General features: G+C 59.4%; 1 protein-coding gene across 2 annotated transcripts in view; it reads left to right on the top strand.

The window, feature by feature from the left end:
- The window catches only part of LOC147121222 (EGF-containing fibulin-like extracellular matrix protein 1), a 170,330-nt gene that overhangs the window by 107,680 nt on the left and 43,257 nt on the right, over window positions 1-19,393 (top strand). The window contains exon 5 of one of the 2 annotated variants that reach the window (XM_085981406.1): window positions 186-308. The exons of the other annotated variant lie outside the window; for it this stretch is intronic. Within the exon in view, the coding sequence (XP_085837532.1) occupies window positions 186-308 (123 nt within the window). The remainder of the gene's footprint in view (window positions 1-185; window positions 309-19,393) is intronic. 2 annotated transcript variants of the gene reach the window in all.

Here is a 19,393-nt window from a genome sequence, read left to right as displayed (position 1 = left end):
TTCGGCCCACGTTTAGCGCTCATAAAGTGGGTGCGGCGCCGTTGACTTTCTTGGCCGATGTACCTTTGAAAGTTGAAGTGGCAATGGAAACATCTGGATTTCAAAAAATAAGTAAAGCCCCTGAGACTGTTCTGCTAGATCACCCACAACTGAAGTTCATGTGTAATTTTTTTGCTTTGAAACAGATATCGATGAGTGTGTATTAGGAAACCATAACTGTGGTCCAGAATTAACCTGTATAAACACAAGAGGTTCATTCAGCTGTCGCTGCAGGCAAGGCTATCAAAAACGTGGAGAGCAGTGTTTGGGTAAGTATAGTGAAACTTACTTTTGAAAATTACTTAGTTTTTCCTTTGCTTTGTGAAATCCTTAAATAGAGTTTCTAGGGGTAATTTCCCGACCTTGTACCACTTCACTCACGAGCAACCCATCTTGGACAGTTGTGTGCATGCTGCACATAATTTTCTGCTAATTTGTTTAAATTAGAGTAAATTACAGAGTTGGAAAATTATTCTTTATAACAATTTTTAAAAATGCCTCCCTGGGTACCCGCGGGTAGAGGCCCACGTATCCCGGGGCGCAGGCGGTTCGCGACCACGCCTGGCCAGCCCAACAAATAACAGAAGGGAATCCCTATTCATGCTTATGGGGATTCCATTTATACATATGTACGGAATCCCTATAAGTATGAATGGAAATACCTCCAAAAATACATCTAGACATCAAATAAATGTAAAAAAAAACCATCACATATTTAAAATTAATTAAAATGGCATTTAATTAAATAGTTAAAACAAAAAATTTATTTTTTGAAAAATAACTTTACATGTTTTAAAGAGGCTAAAAATAAACTTACCTTATTTAACAAGTTTTTAAATGTATAAATTATTGATAAAATTTTATTTTTCTGTTTTTTAAAACTCTTACGCTGGTAAAAGCAGGCCTTATGCTTTTACCAGGCATAATAATTTCACGGGCATTTGCTGGGCAGAAGCACAACTCTCTGCTCACGGATGCCCTTTTCCAAGGGATGCGTGCGATCTGTCAAGAGAATTTTAGCGCATGCACAGCGCATGCCTAAACCCGAAACTTGCACAGCCCCTACGGGCGCGGGCACTCCTCGTACGCATGCGTAGGGGCCACAAATTACGGCCCATAAATAAGTTGTAAGTGCAGGCGAGCTCTGATGTACACATTACCAGTTTGCCAAGAAATATTATGCTAGGATCAGAGGGTAAAATTCAACTTCAGAGGGGACACAGAATGAACGGCAGTGGACCAGCCGCCCATTATACACCCCGCCCAATGGAAGGGACGATCGTACAGGTTATATAACGGGAGGCTGATCCGCTATCGCCTGATCACGCGCCCGCCAAAGTTTATCTTCACCCCCAGGGATTTCTTTAAACTGCATATTTATAAATAGCCACAATTGAAATGCAATAATCCCTTTGAGTTATGCAGAAACATTCTGCATTATGTTGTAAATTGTCATCATATGGAATATCCAAAAGTAGATCTGTAATTAATTACTGTAATAGAAATGGGTGTGGTTGAATTGCAATTCAGTTTCAGATTTCTCCACTGTTTCTACAGTTGAACTTCAGGATTTTTTAATCCATTTGTCACCGATCTTTAAAAACCTGCAGTTACATTTGCTTGAGCCATCTGGCAAACTGCAGCAAAAGTCTGACCTGAACTCAGTTCTGATAAACCAGACTTCTGAAACTTCATTAGATCTCTTCTCTGCTAATTAATCGTCAATGGCTTTGCTTATGATGAGTCAGGGATTATGCAGTTGCAAGGGGAGGGCTGGGGAGTAGATGTGGCGAGAGGCTCATTGAAAGAAATTGGGAAGAGGTTTGTAAGAGATCTGCTCATAGACAGAGAATTCAGTGGGTTTTTTTGATTGGTTCTTGGAAAGTAAATAAAGGACAATTTTCACACAAAGTTGAAAAATTCATGCCTTGTCTTGGTTTGATGTTTTATACAACAAAAACAAATTCCAGTTGCTTTCATTATTCCAAAATATGGGGGTGAATTTTTCTCCCCCGCACCCCCCCACCGCCTCCACCCCCACCAACAGACGTCCGGTGGCTGGAAGGTTGAACACACCGGCTGGTTGCATGGTTGTCGTGGTGGAAGGCCAGGCCACTTTGATAGCTGGGCCTCATTTGCATCGGGGTGGTGGGCTGTGCCCGGAGATTGCGTGCTCCAGGGCAGGCTGCCGGCTCCGGGCCACCACAATATTGGACAATGACGGGGGCAAAACATTGGATGTTTGGAGAGGGGAGAGGGGGGTGGGGAAAGCCACAGTAGCAGTGGTCCAGGCTGGATTTGTGTAGCCTGGAGGAGCATTCTTGGTCCTCACGGCCCAACAAAAAGAATGAGGAACTTACCTCCGGGATCCTCTTCAGTCGGGCCACCAGCCGATACTGGTCGGAGTGTGCACAGTGTACGTGTACGCTCTGACCACCTCAGTCCAAAAATAGCAATCAGGGTCCTTTTGACATCATAGGACCCCAATTTCCATTTTAATTGGGCCTACCGCCTGACTCCAGGGGCTGCTCCAGTGAACATTGCCACAGCCACAGCGGCAATGGGGCAGTATGGACATAGGAATTTCTAGACAAAGATAGATCAAGTTCCATCTAGTTTGCCTTCTACCATCCTAGTAATCACATGGTAGGTCATTGCCCACCATTTTCAGAGTGTGAGTGCCTCGTTTCTGCTGCGGGAGGGGCATGGGCTGAAAATCCAGCCTATGGTTTCCCTGAGGTTTTAGAGCAGAGGAGTGGGCAGGGAGCACTGACAAACATTATCATAATAATTAGAATCCAATTTGAATATTATAGCTGAACAAGCGGAGACTGCCTGCTTGCCAATCCGGGGAGGGCGGGGGGGTGCAAGAAGTCGGTGCCTCCTCCATGGAGCCAGGCAGGACATGGGGCTTTAAAGAAGGATGGGCAGGAAACAGAGAGACCAGCAGCGGGCGGGATGTGACAAAACTTGAAACTTTTTTGGAGCGGCCTGCAATTCTCCCTTAAGGATCGCTGGTTGGCCTGCACCGTGCTCAGTTCCGCTGGGCGGAGCACGCAGAGCAACCACTCCCCCAAAGTGGAAAACCAAAACTGCATCGGGTCCTAAATATGGTCTAGGAGCCCAATTTGCATATTGTAAGTAGGCTGCTGCCTGCTTTGAGCAGGAGCACTGCTCACCTATTCCCGGAACCGCTCCCAGATCGAGCTGGAGCGGGCGTCGGCAGGACCAGGGCAGCGCCATGATTTTCAGCTTACTACCATCCTGTTGCTGGCCCAAAAAGGGGGACAAAAATCACCCCCCATTTTCCTCTAAATGTTCTTCCTGTTCCTAAGCTATTTGTTCCTCTTAAAACATAGTCCTCGGGCCTCATTTAAATAATTGTGGCAAGCTGCCAGCACCTTCCTGACTCCCTAGGCCGCCTGCCTCGCCGACAATGGTCTTCTGATATTTCCCGAGGGGGGAGGACAGCAGGAGGGAGGCTAATCACAGCCACCAGCAGCCATCAGGAGTGCTGTGGTGTCAGGAGGAGGACTCCTGCTCCTTCTGCCTCCACAAAAAAAAATTCAAACTTACCCTATCAGTGTGGACCGCTGGCTAGGCCCCATCCATGTCTAGAAAATAGAGCAGAGCAGTCCCGATGCTAAATTCCCAAATGAGTCCTAAAAAAATGGCTAAGCCCCCCTCATTAGCATATCCTGGGCACCTGAAAAATGGTCGAACCCAATTTCAGTCAAGCGTTTTTCAGGCATCCTGGGGACACAAGACCTTGTTGGGCCTTGTTGTGCTCATAAAATGGGCGCACCAATGTTCAATTTCTACCCCAGTAAGATTACCAATTCATGCTGATTCGTAGGCAAATTGTGCTGTAAGCCTTCACCTGCTAGAAACTAAGCTGAGATTATCCAAATCATTTCATACACACACAACCAAAAGGGAGATGAAATTTTAACTGCATCTATCTGTGTGGATTCAAACAAAAGCCCTAGAAATGGAAAGGCATTAGTCTAATTCACTACCTTACCCTAAACCTCTCATATATGACATTTCAATATTTGCAACTTAGATCCTTATTGAAGTCTAAGGGGGAAAAATTGGTGATCGCCAGCAAAGCAGTCGGTGTCATCACCAACTGCCGTTAATGGCCGCCCGAAATGGCCACAGCGCTAACTGACCTAAATTGGTGTGGAGGGCATGGAGGTAGGTGGCACAGCGCTAACCTTAGGTGCAACACCGTCCTGGTGGTGTTGCATGAGGGATCCAGGACCAATTCGTAGTCCTGGTGCGTCTGTGTGTGAGGCTGTGAAGCTTACAATGCATTGTGGGCAGTGAGGAGCTCTGAAATTTAAAGGGGACATGCACATTGAAGCAAGACAAAATAAAATGCACTGATTCAATACATTTTTCAGCCCTTTCTGTCTTTTTACAAATATTCAATATTTAAAAGAAGTTCCAAGTGTGAATATTCAGCTCTTAAAGCTGAATAATCTTCCTAAACTGAACAAATGGGAAAACTGCCTCAGCACTAATACAAATGGCTCAGCAAGCCAGGGAAGGGGCACCCAGGGTCTCACACGCCGCACTCCAGCTTTGTGAAGGGGGTCAACACTGCAAGAGCGGCATTCTACCCACAGGGGCCAGGAGGCCCTCCAGAAAGAACGATGTGGGACCACATCACCGAGGGCGTCACTGCCAGAAGTGTCACCCCCACCACCTGGCTCCAGTGCCCAAAGAAGCTTCATGACCTCAGACCACTGGTCAAGGCCAGTGACTGCATCTTCAAAAGCCATCTCCTACCAACTGAACCACTAGTCTCACACACTGCTCAATGCACAACCCCCAATCACTCACCTACCAACAATCTGCACCAATGACGAGGCACATCTCCCATTCCTAGCATCACCCCACCCCCTTGGAGGAGATGGTGCAGGCCATTCTTGGCAGGAGCATGGCTGAACCCTTGGCCAGCGGCGGGGCTGAAAGGATACAAGGTGCTGTAATCCTCGTACGTTATCCTACTTCTGGCATGCACCTCAAGGTTTCCCGTCCCCCCCATCAGCACAACTCTACCCTTGTGTCTTCCTCATTTCACACACCCAAGAAATGCAGCCTGCTCATCCAGTGGGTCAACAAGAAGAGGTAGCCTGCCCAGCCAGTGGGACTGCAGGCAGATGATTCCATCCCGGCCACAAAGTGGCTGTCTGCGATGCATCCTTCTGTCTGATTCCTCCTCTTCGGCTTCTTCCTCTTCTGCGTCTTCCTCTTCCCTCTGCAAATGGATGTTGTAAATGTGAAATGACAGCATAAGATGCTGCAAATACTCAGTTGGTCAGGCAGCATGTCGACCTGAGACGTGAACTCCACGGATGTTGCGTGACCTGCTGAGTATTTGCAGCATGTTCTGTCTTCTCAAAGGCGTTCACTTACCATCCGAGCCCTTGCAAGCGTCCAGCAGCACTCCCAAAATACTAAAAAAACTTTTCACATATATTGCAGTAAGCCACCACTTCAATAAAATCCAAAAAACCAAGGCCAAACCCTTCCATTCAAACTTACCTGATTGATGTGTATGTCCCTTTAACAGCTGCAGATATCGCCCCTGTTAGCGTCTGTCAGCCTGCTTGCATGGCAGGTTAACCTGGCGTGCTTAGGACCCAGTGCTGATTTGAGCGCTAGGGTCGAAGTTTGCATAGGTGACGTTAAGTCGGCGTTGCACGCCGACTGAAGTCACCACGCCGCCGTTTTTTTTTGTTTACAGGGCGCTGCCAGTTACCAGCAGCGCAAAGGGGCCCACGAATATGGTGGCCGCTGTGGGGACCACCTCCAGTTGCCGCCATTTTTTCGAGAATCGCTGGCGCTAACAGGTGGCGGTAAGTATATGAATTTCTCACCCACAGTCTAACTTAATTAAAACTAACTTATCGGTATTTGACTGATTTATGCAAAGAAAATGTTTCATAAAATTAAATTTCTATTAACAACATCCTTTAACTCACTAAGGGGAAAAATTTTGATTTAAATTAAATTATTTCAAGAATGTGCAAATTTGATACCTGTACATGCAGATATGTATTCTAAATCCTTCAATATGTAGAATTGGAAATAATCACTTCAGTTAATATATAAAATAGAGTGAAAATCAATCAGTCATTTAATTTTGTTACAATAAAGGCATTCTGCTAGAATTAGCATTATCCACAGCAATGAACATATGTTTTTTTGCCGTTTAAATACTGAAAACATTGTTTACAAGTAAGTTGTATTTATCATTACATCATCTGGACAATCTGCTTCACTGGAAATGGACCGAGTTTAACTATTTGGCTCAAATTAAAAGAACTACATTCTACGTGTTCCATATGTCAAACAACAAACAAATGTTGCCAGTGAAACATGGTTATCAATAAAAGCAAAACTGATTTTCCATCCAGGAATATAGCTTTCCAAGTACTAAATCAACCATTTCTTTGAACTCTTGTTCCAACACCCACTCTTTGACAGGGCATTTTGAACGCATAGAATAATAGTTGGCTAAGAGTGTGCTATAAAGCTCAGTTCAGATGATGCTTAATAAACCAGAGTTCGAGCATTTTATAAATAACTGAGCCCTGAGCTGCGTTAGTGCTTTGAAGCATGATCTCACGTACGTTTATTCTATACTAGCTGACTTCCTATGGTGTTGCTCATGGTGAGTTGGAGATTTTATAAGAACAGAGATATTGGCCCTAATACTAACAGGGAGGTGGAGAGGGAGCGGGGTGGGGGGCGGGGAGCTGTTTTGCAGAAGAACAGGTTTCCCTCAGGTCCTGCCAAATTTAACGGAGTAGGGGACACATCGATGGGGTGGGCCGGAGAGATCGAGGGAGGAGGGGACATCAATGGGGTGGGCCGGAAAGATCGGAAGAGGAGGAGACATCGATGGGGTGCGCTGGAGAGATCGGGGGAGGTGGGGACATCGATGGGTGGGCCGGAAAGATCGGAAGAGGAGGGGACATCGATGGGGTGGGCCGGAGAGATCAGGGGAGAAGGGAACACATCGATGGGATGGGCCGGAGAGGGAGGGGGAGGAGGGGACATCGATGGGATGGGCCGGAGAGATCAGGGGGAGGAGAAGACATTGATGGGGTGGGCCGGAGAGATCGGGGGAGGAGAGGACATCGATGGGGTAGGCCGGAGAGATCGGGGGAGGAGGGGACATCGATGGGGTGGGCCGGAGAGATCGGGGGAGGAGGGGACATCGATGGGGTGGGCCGGAGACATCGGGGGAGGAGAGGACATCGAGGGGGTAGGCCGGAGAGATCGGGGGAGGAGGGGACATCGAGGGGGTAGGCCGGAGAGATCGGGGGAGGAGGGGACATCGATGGGGTGGGCCGGAGAGGTCAGGGGAGAAGGGGACATCGATGGGATGGGCCGGAGAGATCGGGGGAAGAGGGGACATCGATGGCGTGGGCCGGAGAGATCAGGGGAGGAGAGGACATCGATGGGGTGGGCCGGAGAGATCTGGGGAGGAGGGGACATCGATGGGGTAGGCCGCAGAGATCAGGGGAGAAGGGAACACATCGATGGGGTGGGCCGGAGAGATCGGGGGAGGTGGGGACATCGATGGGATGGGCTGGAGAGATCGGGGGAGGAGGGGACATCGATGGGGTGGGCCGGAGAGATCGGGGGAGGTGGGGACATCGATGGGTGGGCCGGAGAGATCGGGGGAGGTGGGGACATCGATGGGTGGGCCGGAGAGATCGGGGGAGGAGGGGACATCGATGGGATGGGCTGGAGAGATCGGGGGAGGAGGGGACATCGATGGGATGGGCTGGAGAGATCGGGGGAGGAGGGGACATCGATGGGGTGGGCCGGAGAGATCGGGGGAGGAGGGGACACATCGATGGGGTGGGCCGGAGAGATCGGGGGAGGAGGGGACATCGATGGGGTGGGCCGGAGAGATCGGGGGAGGAGGGGACATCGATGGGATGGGCTGGAGAGATCGGGGGAGGAGAGGACATCGATGGGGTAGGCCGCAGAGATCGGGGGAGGAGGGGACATCGATGGGATGGGCTGGAGAGATCGGGGGAGGAGGGGACACATCGATGGGGTGGGCCGGAGAGATCGGGAGAGGAGGGGACACATCGATGGCGTGGGCCGGAGAGATCGGGGGAGGAGGGGACATCGATGGGATGGGCTGGAGAGATCGGGGGAGGAGAGGACATCGATGGGGTGGGCCGGAGAGATCGGGGGAGGAGGGGACATCGATGGGGTGGGCCGGAGAGATCGGGGGAGGAGAGGACATCGATGGGGTGGGCCGGAGAGATCGGGGGAGGAGGGGACATCGATGGGGTGGGCCGCAGAGATTGGGGGAGGAGGGGACATCGATGGGGTGGGCCGGAGAGATCGGGGGAGGAGGGGACATCGATGGGGTGGGCCGGAGAGATCGGGGGAGGAGGGGACATCGATGGGGTGGGTCGGAGAGATCGGGGGAGGAGGGGACATCGATGGGGTAGGCCGGAGAGATCGGGGGAGGAGGGGACATCGATGGGGTGGGTCGGAGAGATCGGGGGAGGAGGGGACATCGATGGGGGAGGCCGGAGAGATCGGGGGAGGAGGGGACATCGATGGGGTGGGCCGGAGAGATCGGGGGAGGAGGGGACATCGATGGGGTGGGCCGGAGAGATCGGGGGAGGAGGGGACATCGATGGGGTGGGTCGGAGAGATCGGGGGAGGAGGGGACATCGATGGGGGAGGCCGGAGAGATCGGGGGAGGAGGGGACATCGATGGGGTGGGCCGGAGAGATCGGGGGAGGAGGGGACATCGATGGGGTGGGCCGGAGAGATCGGGGGAGGAGGGGACATCGATGGGGTGGGTCGGAGAGATCGGGGGAGGAGGGGACATCGATGGGGGAGGCCGGAGAGATCGGGGGAGGAGGGAACACATCGATGGGGTGGGCCGGAGAGGTCAGGGGAGGAGGGAACACATCGATGGGGTGGGCTGGAGAGATCGGGGGAGGAGGGGACACATCGATGGTGTGGGCCGGAGAGATCGGGGGAGGAGGGGACATCGATGGGATGGGCTGGACAGATCAGGGGAGGAGGGAACACATCGATGGTGTGGGCCGGAGAGAGCGGGGGAGGAGGGGACATCGATGGGGTGGGTCGGAGAGTTCGGGGGAGGAGGGGACATCGATGGGGGAGGCCGGAGAGATCGGGGGAGGAGGGAACACATCGATGGGGTGGGCCGGAGAGGTCAGGGGAGGAGGGAACACATCGATGGGGTGGGCTGGAGAGATCAGGGGAGGTGGGGACATCGATGGGGTGGGCCGGAGAGATCGGGGGAGGAGGGGACATCGATGGGATGGGCTGGACAGATCAGGGGAGGAGGGAACACATCGATGGTGTGGGCCGGAGAGATCGGGGGAGGAGGGGACCTCGATGGGGTGGGCCGCAGAGATTGGGGGAGGTGTGGACATCGATGGGGTGGGCTGGAGAGATCGGGGGAGGAGGGAACACATCGATGGGGTGGGCTGGAGAGATCAGGGGAGGTGGGGACATCGATGGGTGGGCCGGAGAGATCGGGGGAGGAGGGGACACATCGATGGGGTGGGCTGGAGAGATCGGGGGAGGAGGGGACATCGATGGGGTGGGCCGGAGAGATCGGGGGAGGAGGGGACAAATCGATGGGGTGGGCCGGAGAGATCGGGGGAGGAGGGGACACATCGATGGGGTGGGCCGGAGAGATCGGGGGAGGAGGGGACAAATCGATGGGGTGGGCCGGAGAGATCGGGGGAGGAGGGGACACATCGATGGGGTGGGCCGGAGAGATCGGGGGAGGAGGGGACACATCGATGGGGTGGGCCGGAGAGATCGGGGGAGGAGGGGACAAATCGATGGGGTGGGCCGGAGAGATCGGGGGAGGAGGGGACAAATCGATGGTGTGGGCCGGAGAGATCGGGGGAGGAGGGGACAAATCGATGGGGTGGGCCGGAGAGATCGGGGGAGGAGGGGACATCGATGGGGTGGGCTGGAGAGATCGGGGGAGGAGGGGACAAATCGATGGGGTGGGCCGGAGAGATCGGGGGAGGAGGGGACATCGGTGGGTGGGCCGGAGAGATCGGGGGAGGAGGGGACATCGATGGGGTGGGCTGGAGAGATCGGGGGAGGAGGGGACATCGATGGGGTGGGCCGGAGAGATCGGGGGAGGAGGGGACATCGATGGGGTGGGCTGGAGAGATCGGGGGAGGAGGGGACAAATCGATGGGGTGGGCCGGAGAGATCGGGGGAAGAGGGGACATCGATGGGGTGGGCCGGAGAGTTCGGGGGAGGAGGGGACATCGATGGGGTGGGCCGGAGAGATCAGGCGAGGAAGGAACACATCGATGGGGTGGGCCGGAGAGATCAGGCGAGGAAGGAACACATCAATGGGGTGGGCCGGAGAGATCGGGGGAGGAGGGGACATCGATGGGGTGGGCCGGAGAGATCAGGCGAGGAAGGAACACATCGATGGGGTGGGCCGGAGAGATCAGGGGACGAGCGGACATCGATGGGGCGGGCCGGAGAGATCGGGGGAGGAGGTAACACATTGATGGGGTGGGCCGGAGAGATCAGGGGACGAGCGGACATCGATGTGGCGGGCCGGAGAGATCGGGGGAGGAGGTAACACATTGATGGGGTGGGCCGGAGAGATCAGGGGACGAGCGGACATCGATGGGGTGGGCTGGAGAGATCGGGGGAGGAGGGAACACATCGATGGGGTGGGCTGGAGAGATCAGGGGAGGAGGGGACATCGATGGCTTGGGCCGGAGAGATCGGGGGAGGAGGTAACACATCGATGGGGTGGGCCGGAGAGATCGGGGGAGAAGGGAACACATCGATGGGGTGGGCCGGAGAGATCGGGGGAAGAGGGGACATCGATGGGGTGGGCTGGAGAGATCAGGGGAGGAGGGAACACATCGATGGGGTGGGCCGGAGAGATCGGGGGAAGAGGGGACATCGATGGGGTGGGCCGGAGAGATCGGGGGAGGAGGGAACACATCAATGGGTGCGCCGGAGAGATCGGGGGAGGAGGGGACATCGATGGGATGGGCCGGAGAGATCGGGGGAGGAGGGGACATCGATGGGATGGGCCGGAGAGATCGGGGGAGGAGGGGACATCGATGGGGTGGGCCGGAGAGATCGGGGGAGGAGGGGACATCGATGGGATGGGCCGGAGAGATCAGGGGAGGAGGGGACATCGATGGGGTGGGCCGGAGAGATCGGGGGAGGAGGGGACATCGATGGGATGGGCCGGAGAGATCGGGGGACGAGCGGACATCGATGGGGTGGGCCGGAGAGATCGGGGGAGGAGGGGACATCGATGGGGTGGGCCGGAGAGATCGGGGGAGGAGGGGACATCGATGGGATGGGCCGGAGAGATCAGGGGAGGAGGGAACACATCGATGGGGTGGGCCGGAGAGATCGGGGGAAGAGGGGACATCGATGGGGTGGGCCGGAGAGATCGGGGGAGGAGGGAACACATCAATGGGTGCGCCGGAGAGATCGGGGGAGGAGGGGACATCGATGGGATGGGCCGGAGAGATCGGGGGAGGAGGGGACATCGATGGGATGGGCCGGAGAGATCGGGGGAGGAGGGGACATCGATGGGGTGGGCCGGAGAGATCGGGGGAGGAGGGGACATCGATGGGATGGGCCGGAGAGATCGGGGGCAGGTGGGGACATCGATGGGATGGGCCGGAGAGATCGGGGGAGGAGGGGACATCGATGGGATGGGCCGGAGAGATCGGGGGAGGAGGGGACATCGATGGGGTGGGCCGGAGAGATCGGGGGAGGTGGGGACATCGATGGGATGGGCCGGAGAGATCGGGGGAGGAGGGGGACATCGATGGGATGGGCCGGAGAGATCGGGGGAGGAGGGGACATCGATGGGGTGGGCCGGAGAGATCGGGGGAGGAGGGGACATCGATGGGATGGGCCGGAGAGATCGGGGGAGGAGGGGACATCGATGGGGTGGGCCGGAGAGATCGGGGGAGGAGGGGACATCGATGGGATGGGCCGGAGAGATCGGGGGAGGAGGGGACATCGATGGGGTGGGCCGGAGAGATCGGGGGAGGTGGGGACATCGATGGGGTGGGCCGCAGAGATCGGGGGAGGAGGGGACATCGATGGGATGGGCCGGAGAGATCGGGGGAGGAGGGGACATCGATGGGGTGGGCCGGAGAGATCGGGGGAGGAGGGGACATCGATGGGGTGGGCCGGAGAGATCGGGGGAGGAGGGGACATCGATGGGGTGGGCCGGAGAGATCGGGGGAGGAGGAGACATCGATGGGATGGGCCGAAGAGATCGGGCGAGGAGGGGACATCGATGGGGTGGGCCGGAGAGATCGGGGGAGGAGGGAACACAACGATGGGGTGGGCTGGAGAGATCGGGGGAGGAGGGGACACATCGATGGGGTGGGCCAGAGAGATCGGGGGAGGAGGGAACACATCGATGGGGTGGGCTGGAGAGATCAGGGGAGGAGGGGACACATCGATGGGGTGGGCTGGAGAGATCGGGGGTGGAGGGGACACATCGATGGGGTGGGCCGGAGAGATCGGGGGAGGAGGGGACACATCGATGGGGTGGGCTGGAGAGATCGGGGGAGGAGGGACACATCGATGGGGTGGGCCGGAGAGATCGGGGGAGGAGGGGACACATCGATGGGGTGGGCCGGAGAGATCGGGGGAGGAGGGGACATCGATGGGGTGGGCTGGAGAGATCGGGGGAGGAGGGGACATCGATGGGGTGGGCCGGAGAGATCAGGGGAGGAGGGGACACATCGATGGGGTGGGCTGGAGAGATCGGGGGAGGAGGGGACACATCGATGGGGTGGGCCGGAGAGATCGGGGGAGGAGGGGACATCGATGGGATGGGCTGGAGAGATCGGGGGAGGGGAACACATCGATGGGGTGGGCTGGAGAGATCGGGGGAGGAGGGGACACATCAATGGGATGGGCTGGAGAGATCGGGGGAGGAGGGGCACATCGATGGGGTGGGCTGGAGAGATCGGGGGAGGAGGGGACATCGATGGGGTGGGCTGGAGAGATCGGGGGAGGAGGGGACACATCGATGGGTGGGCCGGAGAGATCAAGAGATCAGGGGAGGAGGGGACACATCGATGGGGTGGGCTGGAGAGATCGGGGGAGGAGGGGACATCGATGGGGTGGGCCGGAGAGGTCGGGGGAGGAGGGGACATCGATGGGTGGGCCGGAGAGATCGGGGGAGGAGGGGACATCATGGGCTGGGCTGGAGAGATCGGGGGAGGAGGGGACATCGATGGGGTGGGCCGGAGAGATCGGGGGAGGAGGGGACATCGATGGGGTGGGCCGGAGAGATCGGGGGAGGAGGGGACATCGATGGGGTGGGCCGGAGAGATCGGGGGAGGAGGGGACATCGATGGGCGAGGCCGGAGAGATCGGCGGAGGAGGGGACACAATCGATGGGATGGGCTGGAGAGATCGGGGGAGGTGGGGACATCGATGGGGTGGGCCGGAGAGATCGGGGGAGGAGGGGACATCGAGGGGGTGGGCTGGAGAGATCGGGGGAGGAGGGGACATCGATGGGTGGGCCGGAGAGATCGGGGGAGGAGGGGACATCGATGGGATGGGCTGGAGAGATCGGGGGAGGAGGGGACATCGATGGGGTGGGCGGAGAGATCGGGGGAGGAGGGGACATCGATGGGGTGGGCGGAGAGATCGGGGGAGGTGGGGACATCGATGGGGTGGGCCGGAGAGATCGGGGGAGGTGGGACATCGGTGGGTGGGCCGGAGAGCTCGGGGAGGAGGGGACACATCGATGGGGTGGGCCGGAGAGATCGGGAGAGGTGGGGGACATTGATGGGTGGGCCGGAGAGATCGGGGGAGGTGGGGACACATCGATGGGTGGGCCGGAGAGATCAGGGGAGGAGGGGACATTGATGGGTGGGCCGGAGAGATCGGGGGAGGAGGGTACATCGATGGGATGGGCCGGAGAGATCGGGGGAGGTGGGGACATCGATGGGTAGGCCGGAGAGATCGGGGGAGGAGGGGACATCGATGGGTGGGCCGGAGAGGTCGGGGGAGGAGGGGACATCGATGGGTAGGCCGGAGAGATCGGGGGAGGAGGGGACATCGATGGGGTGGGCCGGAGAGGTCGGGGGAGGAGGGGACATCGATGGTAGGCCGGAGAGATCGGGGGAGGAGGGGACACATCGATGGATGGGCTGGAGAGATCGGGGGAGGTGGGGACATCGATGGTAGGCCGCAGAGATCGGGGGAGGAGGGTACATCGATGGATGGGCCGGAGAGATCGGGGGAGGTGGGGACATCGATGGGGTGGGCCGGAGAGATCGGGGGAGGAGGGACATCGATGGGTGGGCCGGGAGAGGGTCGGGGGGAGGAGGGGACATCGATGGTGGGCCGAGAGATCGGGGGAGGAGGGGACATCGATGGGATGGGCCGGAGAGATCGGGGGAGGAGGGGACATCGATGGGATGGGCCGGAGAGATCGGGGGAGGTGGGGACATCGATGGGGTGGGCCGGAGAGATCGGGGGAGGAGGGGACATCGATGGGTGGGCCGGAGAGGTCGGGGGAGGAGGGGACATCGATGGGTGGGCCGGAGAGGTCGGGGGAGGAGGGGACATCGATGGGGTGGGCTGGAGAGATCGGGGGAGGTGGGGACATCGATGGGGTGGGCTGGAGAGATCGGGGGAGGTGGGGACATCGATGGGGTGGGCAGGAGAGATCGGGGGAGGAGGGGACATCGATGGGGTGGGCTGGAGAGATCGGGGGAGGAGGGGACATCGATGGGCTGGGCCGGAGAGATCAGGGGAGGTGGGGACATCGATGGGGTGGGCTGGAGAGATCGGGGGAGGTGGGGACATCGATGGGGTGGGCTGGAGAGATCGGGGGAGGTGGGGACATCGATGGGGTGGGTCGGAGAGATCAGGGGAGGTGGGGACATCGATGGGGTGGGCTGGAGAGATCGGGGGAGGTGGGGACATCGATGGGGTGGGCCGGAGAGATCGGGGGAGGTGGGGACATCGATGGGTGGGCCGGAGAGATCAGGGAGGAGGGGACATCGATGGGGTGGGTCGGAGAGATCGGGGGAGGAGGGGACATCGATGGGGTAGGCCGGAGAGATCGGGGGAGGAGGGGACATCGATGGGGTGGGTCGGAGAGATCGGGGGAGGAGGGGACATCGATGGGGTAGGCCGGAGAGATCGGGGGAGGAGGGGACATCGATGGGGTGGGTCGGAGAGATCGGGGGAGGAGGGGACATCGATGGGGTGGGCTGGAGAGATCGGGGGAGGAGGGGACATCGATGGGGTGGGTCGGAGAGATCGGGGGAGGAGGGGACATCGATGGGGGAGGCCGGAGAGATCGGGGGGAGGAGGGGACATCGATGGGGTGGGCCGGAGAGATCGGGGGAGGAGGGGACATCGATGGGGTGGGCCGGAGAGATCGGGGGAGGAGGGGACATCGATGGGGTGGGTCGGAGAGATCGGGGGAGGAGGGGACATCGATGGGGGAGGCCGGAGAGATCGGGGGAGGAGGGGACATCGATGGGGTGGGCCGGAGAGATCGGGGGAGGAGGGGACATCGATGGGGTGGGCCGGAGAGATCGGGGGAGGAGGGGACATCGATGGGGTGGGTCGGAGAGATCGGGGGAGGAGGGGACATCGATGGGGGAGGCCGGAGAGATCGGGGGAGGAGGGAACACATCGATGGGGTGGGCCGGAGAGGTCAGGGGAGGAGGGAACACATCGATGGGGTGGGCTGGAGAGATCGGGGGAGGAGGGGACACATCGATGGTGTGGGCCGGAGAGATCGGGGGAGGAGGGGACATCGATGGGATGGGCTGGACAGATCAGGGGAGGAGGGAACACATCGATGGTGTGGGCCGGAGAGAGCGGGGGAGGAGGGGACATCGATGGGGTGGGTCGGAGAGTTCGGGGGAGGAGGGGACATCGATGGGGGAGGCCGGAGAGATCGGGGGAGGAGGGAACACATCGATGGGGTGGGCCGGAGAGGTCAGGGGAGGAGGGAACACATCGATGGGGTGGGCTGGAGAGATCAGGGGAGGTGGGGACATCGATGGGGTGGGCCGGAGAGATCGGGGGAGGAGGGGACATCGATGGGATGGGCTGGACAGATCAGGGGAGGAGGGGAACACATCGATGGTGTGGGCCGGAGAGATCGGGGGAGGAGGGGACCTCGATGGGGTGGGCCGCAGAGATTGGGGGAGGTGTGGACATCGATGGGGTGGGCTGGAGAGATCGGGGGAGGAGGGAACACATCGATGGGGTGGGCTGGAGAGATCAGGGGAGGTGGGGACATCGATGGGTGGGCCGGAGAGATCGGGGGAGGAGGGGACACATCGATGGGGTGGGCTGGAGAGATCGGGGGAGGAGGGGACATCGATGGGGTGGGCCGGAGAGATCGGGGGAGGAGGGGACAAATCGATGGGGTGGGCCGGAGAGATCGGGGGAGGAGGGGACACATCGATGGGGTGGGCCGGAGAGATCGGGGGAGGAGGGGACAAATCGATGGGGTGGGCCGGAGAGATCGGGGGAGGAGGGGACACATCGATGGGGTGGGCCGGAGAGATCGGGGGAGGAGGGGACACATCGATGGGGTGGGCCGGAGAGATCGGGGGAGGAGGGGACAAATCGATGGGGTGGGCCGGAGAGATCGGGGGAGGAGGGGACAAATCGATGGTGTGGGCCGGAGAGATCGGGGGAGGAGGGGACAAATCGATGGGGTGGGCCGGAGAGATCGGGGGAGGAGGGGACATCGATGGGGTGGGCTGGAGAGATCGGGGGAGGAGGGGACAAATCGATGGGGTGGGCCGGAGAGATCGGGGGAGGAGGGGACATCGGTGGGTGGGCCGGAGAGATCGGGGAGGAGGGGACATCGATGGGGTGGGCTGGAGAGATCGGGGGAGGAGGGGACATCGATGGGGTGGGCCGGAGAGATCGGGGGAGGAGGGGACATCGATGGGGTGGGCTGGAGAGATCGGGGGAGGAGGGGACAAATCGATGGGGTGGGCCGGAGAGATCGGGGGAAGAGGGGACATCGATGGGGTGGGCCGGAGAGTTCGGGGGAGGAGGGGACATCGATGGGGTGGGCCGGAGAGATCAGGCGAGGAAGGAACACATCGATGGGGTGGGCCGGAGAGATCAGGCGAGGAAGGAACACATCAATGGGGTGGGCCGGAGAGATCGGGGGAGGAGGGGACATCGATGGGGTGGGCCGGAGAGATCAGGCGAGGAAGGAACACATCGATGGGGTGGGCCGGAGAGATCAGGGGACGAGCGGACATCGATGGGGTGGGCCGGAGAGATCGGGGGACGAGCGGACATCGATGGGGTGGGCCGGAGAGATCGGGGGAGGAGGTAACACATTGATGGGGTGGGCCGGAGAGATCAGGGGACGAGCGGACATCGATGTGGCGGGCCGGAGAGATCGGGGGAGGAGGTAACACATTGATGGGGTGGGCCGGAGAGATCAGGGGACGAGCGGACATCGATGGGGTGGGCTGGAGAGATCGGGGGAGGAGGGAACACATCGATGGGGTGGGCTGGAGAGATCGGGGGAGGAGGTAACACATCGATGGGGTGGGCCGGAGAGATCAGGGGACGAGCGGACATCGATGGGGTGGGCCGGAGAGATCGGGGGAGGAGGTAACACATTGATGGGGTGGGCCGGAGAGATCAGGGGACGAGCGGACATCGATGTGGCGGGCCGGAGAGATCGGGGGAGGAGGTAACACATTGATGGGGTGGGCCGGAGAGATCAGGGGACGAGCGGACATCGATGGGGTGGGCTGGAGAGATCGGGGGAGGAGGGAACACATCGATGGGGTGGGCTGGAGAGATCGGGGGAGGAGGGGACACATCGATGGTGTGGGCCGGAGAGATCGGGGGAGGAGGGGACATCGATGGGATGGGCTGGACAGATCAGGGGAGGAGGGAACACATCGATGGTGTGGGCCGGAGAGAGGCGGGGAGGAGGGGACATCGATGGGGTGGGTCGGAGAGTTCGGGGAGGAGGGGACATCGATGGGGAGGCCGGAGAGATCGGGGGAGGAGGGAACACATCGATGGGGTGGGCCGGAGAGGTCAGGGGAGGAGGGAACACATCGATGGGGTGGGCTGGAGAGATCAGGGGAGGTGGGGACATCGATGGGTGGGCCGGAGAGATCGGGGGAGGAGGGGACATCGATGGGATGGGCTGGACAGATCAGGGGAGGAGGGAACACATCGATGGGGTGGGCCGGAGAGATCAGGGGACGAGCGGACATCGATGTGGCGGGCCGGAGAGATCGGGGGAGGAGGTAACACATTGATGGGGTGGGCCGGAGAGATCAGGGGACGAGCGGACATCGATGGGGTGGGCTGGAGAGATCGGGGGAGGAGGGAACACATCGATGGGGTGGGCTGGAGAGATCAGGGGAGGAGGGGACATCGATGGCTTGGGCCGGAGAGATCGGGGGAGGAGGTAACACATCGATGGGGTGGGCCGGAGAGATCGGGGGAGAAGGGAACACATCGATGGGGTGGGCCGGAGAGATCGGGGAAGAGGGGACATCGATGGGGTGGGCTGGAGAGATCAGGGGAGGAGGGAACACATCGATGGGGTGGGCCGGAGAGATCGGGGGAAGAGGGGACATCGATGGGGTGGGCCGGAGAGATCGGGGGAGGAGGGAACACATCAATGGGTGCGCCGGAGAGATCGGGGGAGGAGGGGACATCGATGGGATGGGCCGGAGAGATCGGGGGAGGAGGGGACATCGATGGGATGGGCCGGAGAGATCGGGGAGGAGGGGACATCGATGGGGTGGGCCGGAGAGATCGGGGAGGAGGGGACATCGATGGGATGGGCCGGAGAGATCAGGGGAGGAGGGGACATCGATGGGGTGGGCCGGAGAGATCGGGGGAGGAGGGGACATCGATGGGATGGGCCGGAGAGATCGGGGGACGAGCGGACATCGATGGGGTGGGCCGGAGAGATCGGGGGAGGAGGGGACATCGATGGGTGGGCCGGAGAGATCGGGGGAGGAGGGGACATCGATGGGATGGGCCGGAGAGATCAGGGGAGGAGGGAACACATCGATGGGGTGGGCCGGAGAGATCGGGGAAGAGGGGACATCGATGGGGTGGGCCGGAGAGATCGGGGGAGGAGGGAACACATCAATGGGGTGCGCCGGAGAGATCGGGGGAGGAGGGGACATCGATGGGATGGGCCGGAGAGATCGGGGGAGGAGGGACATCGATGGGATGGGCCGGAGAGATCGGGGGAGGAGGGGACATCGATGGGGTGGGCCGGAGAGATCGGGGAGGAGGGACATCG

This window comes from Somniosus microcephalus, chromosome 3, assembly GCF_052327205.1.
Source record: "Somniosus microcephalus isolate GS21.2 chromosome 3, FLI_Smic_1.0, whole genome shotgun sequence".
Taxonomy (NCBI): domain Eukaryota; kingdom Metazoa; phylum Chordata; class Chondrichthyes; order Squaliformes; family Somniosidae; genus Somniosus; species Somniosus microcephalus.
Note: the sequence above shows the minus strand (reverse complement) of the source record. Positions and strands in the feature narration are given on the sequence as shown.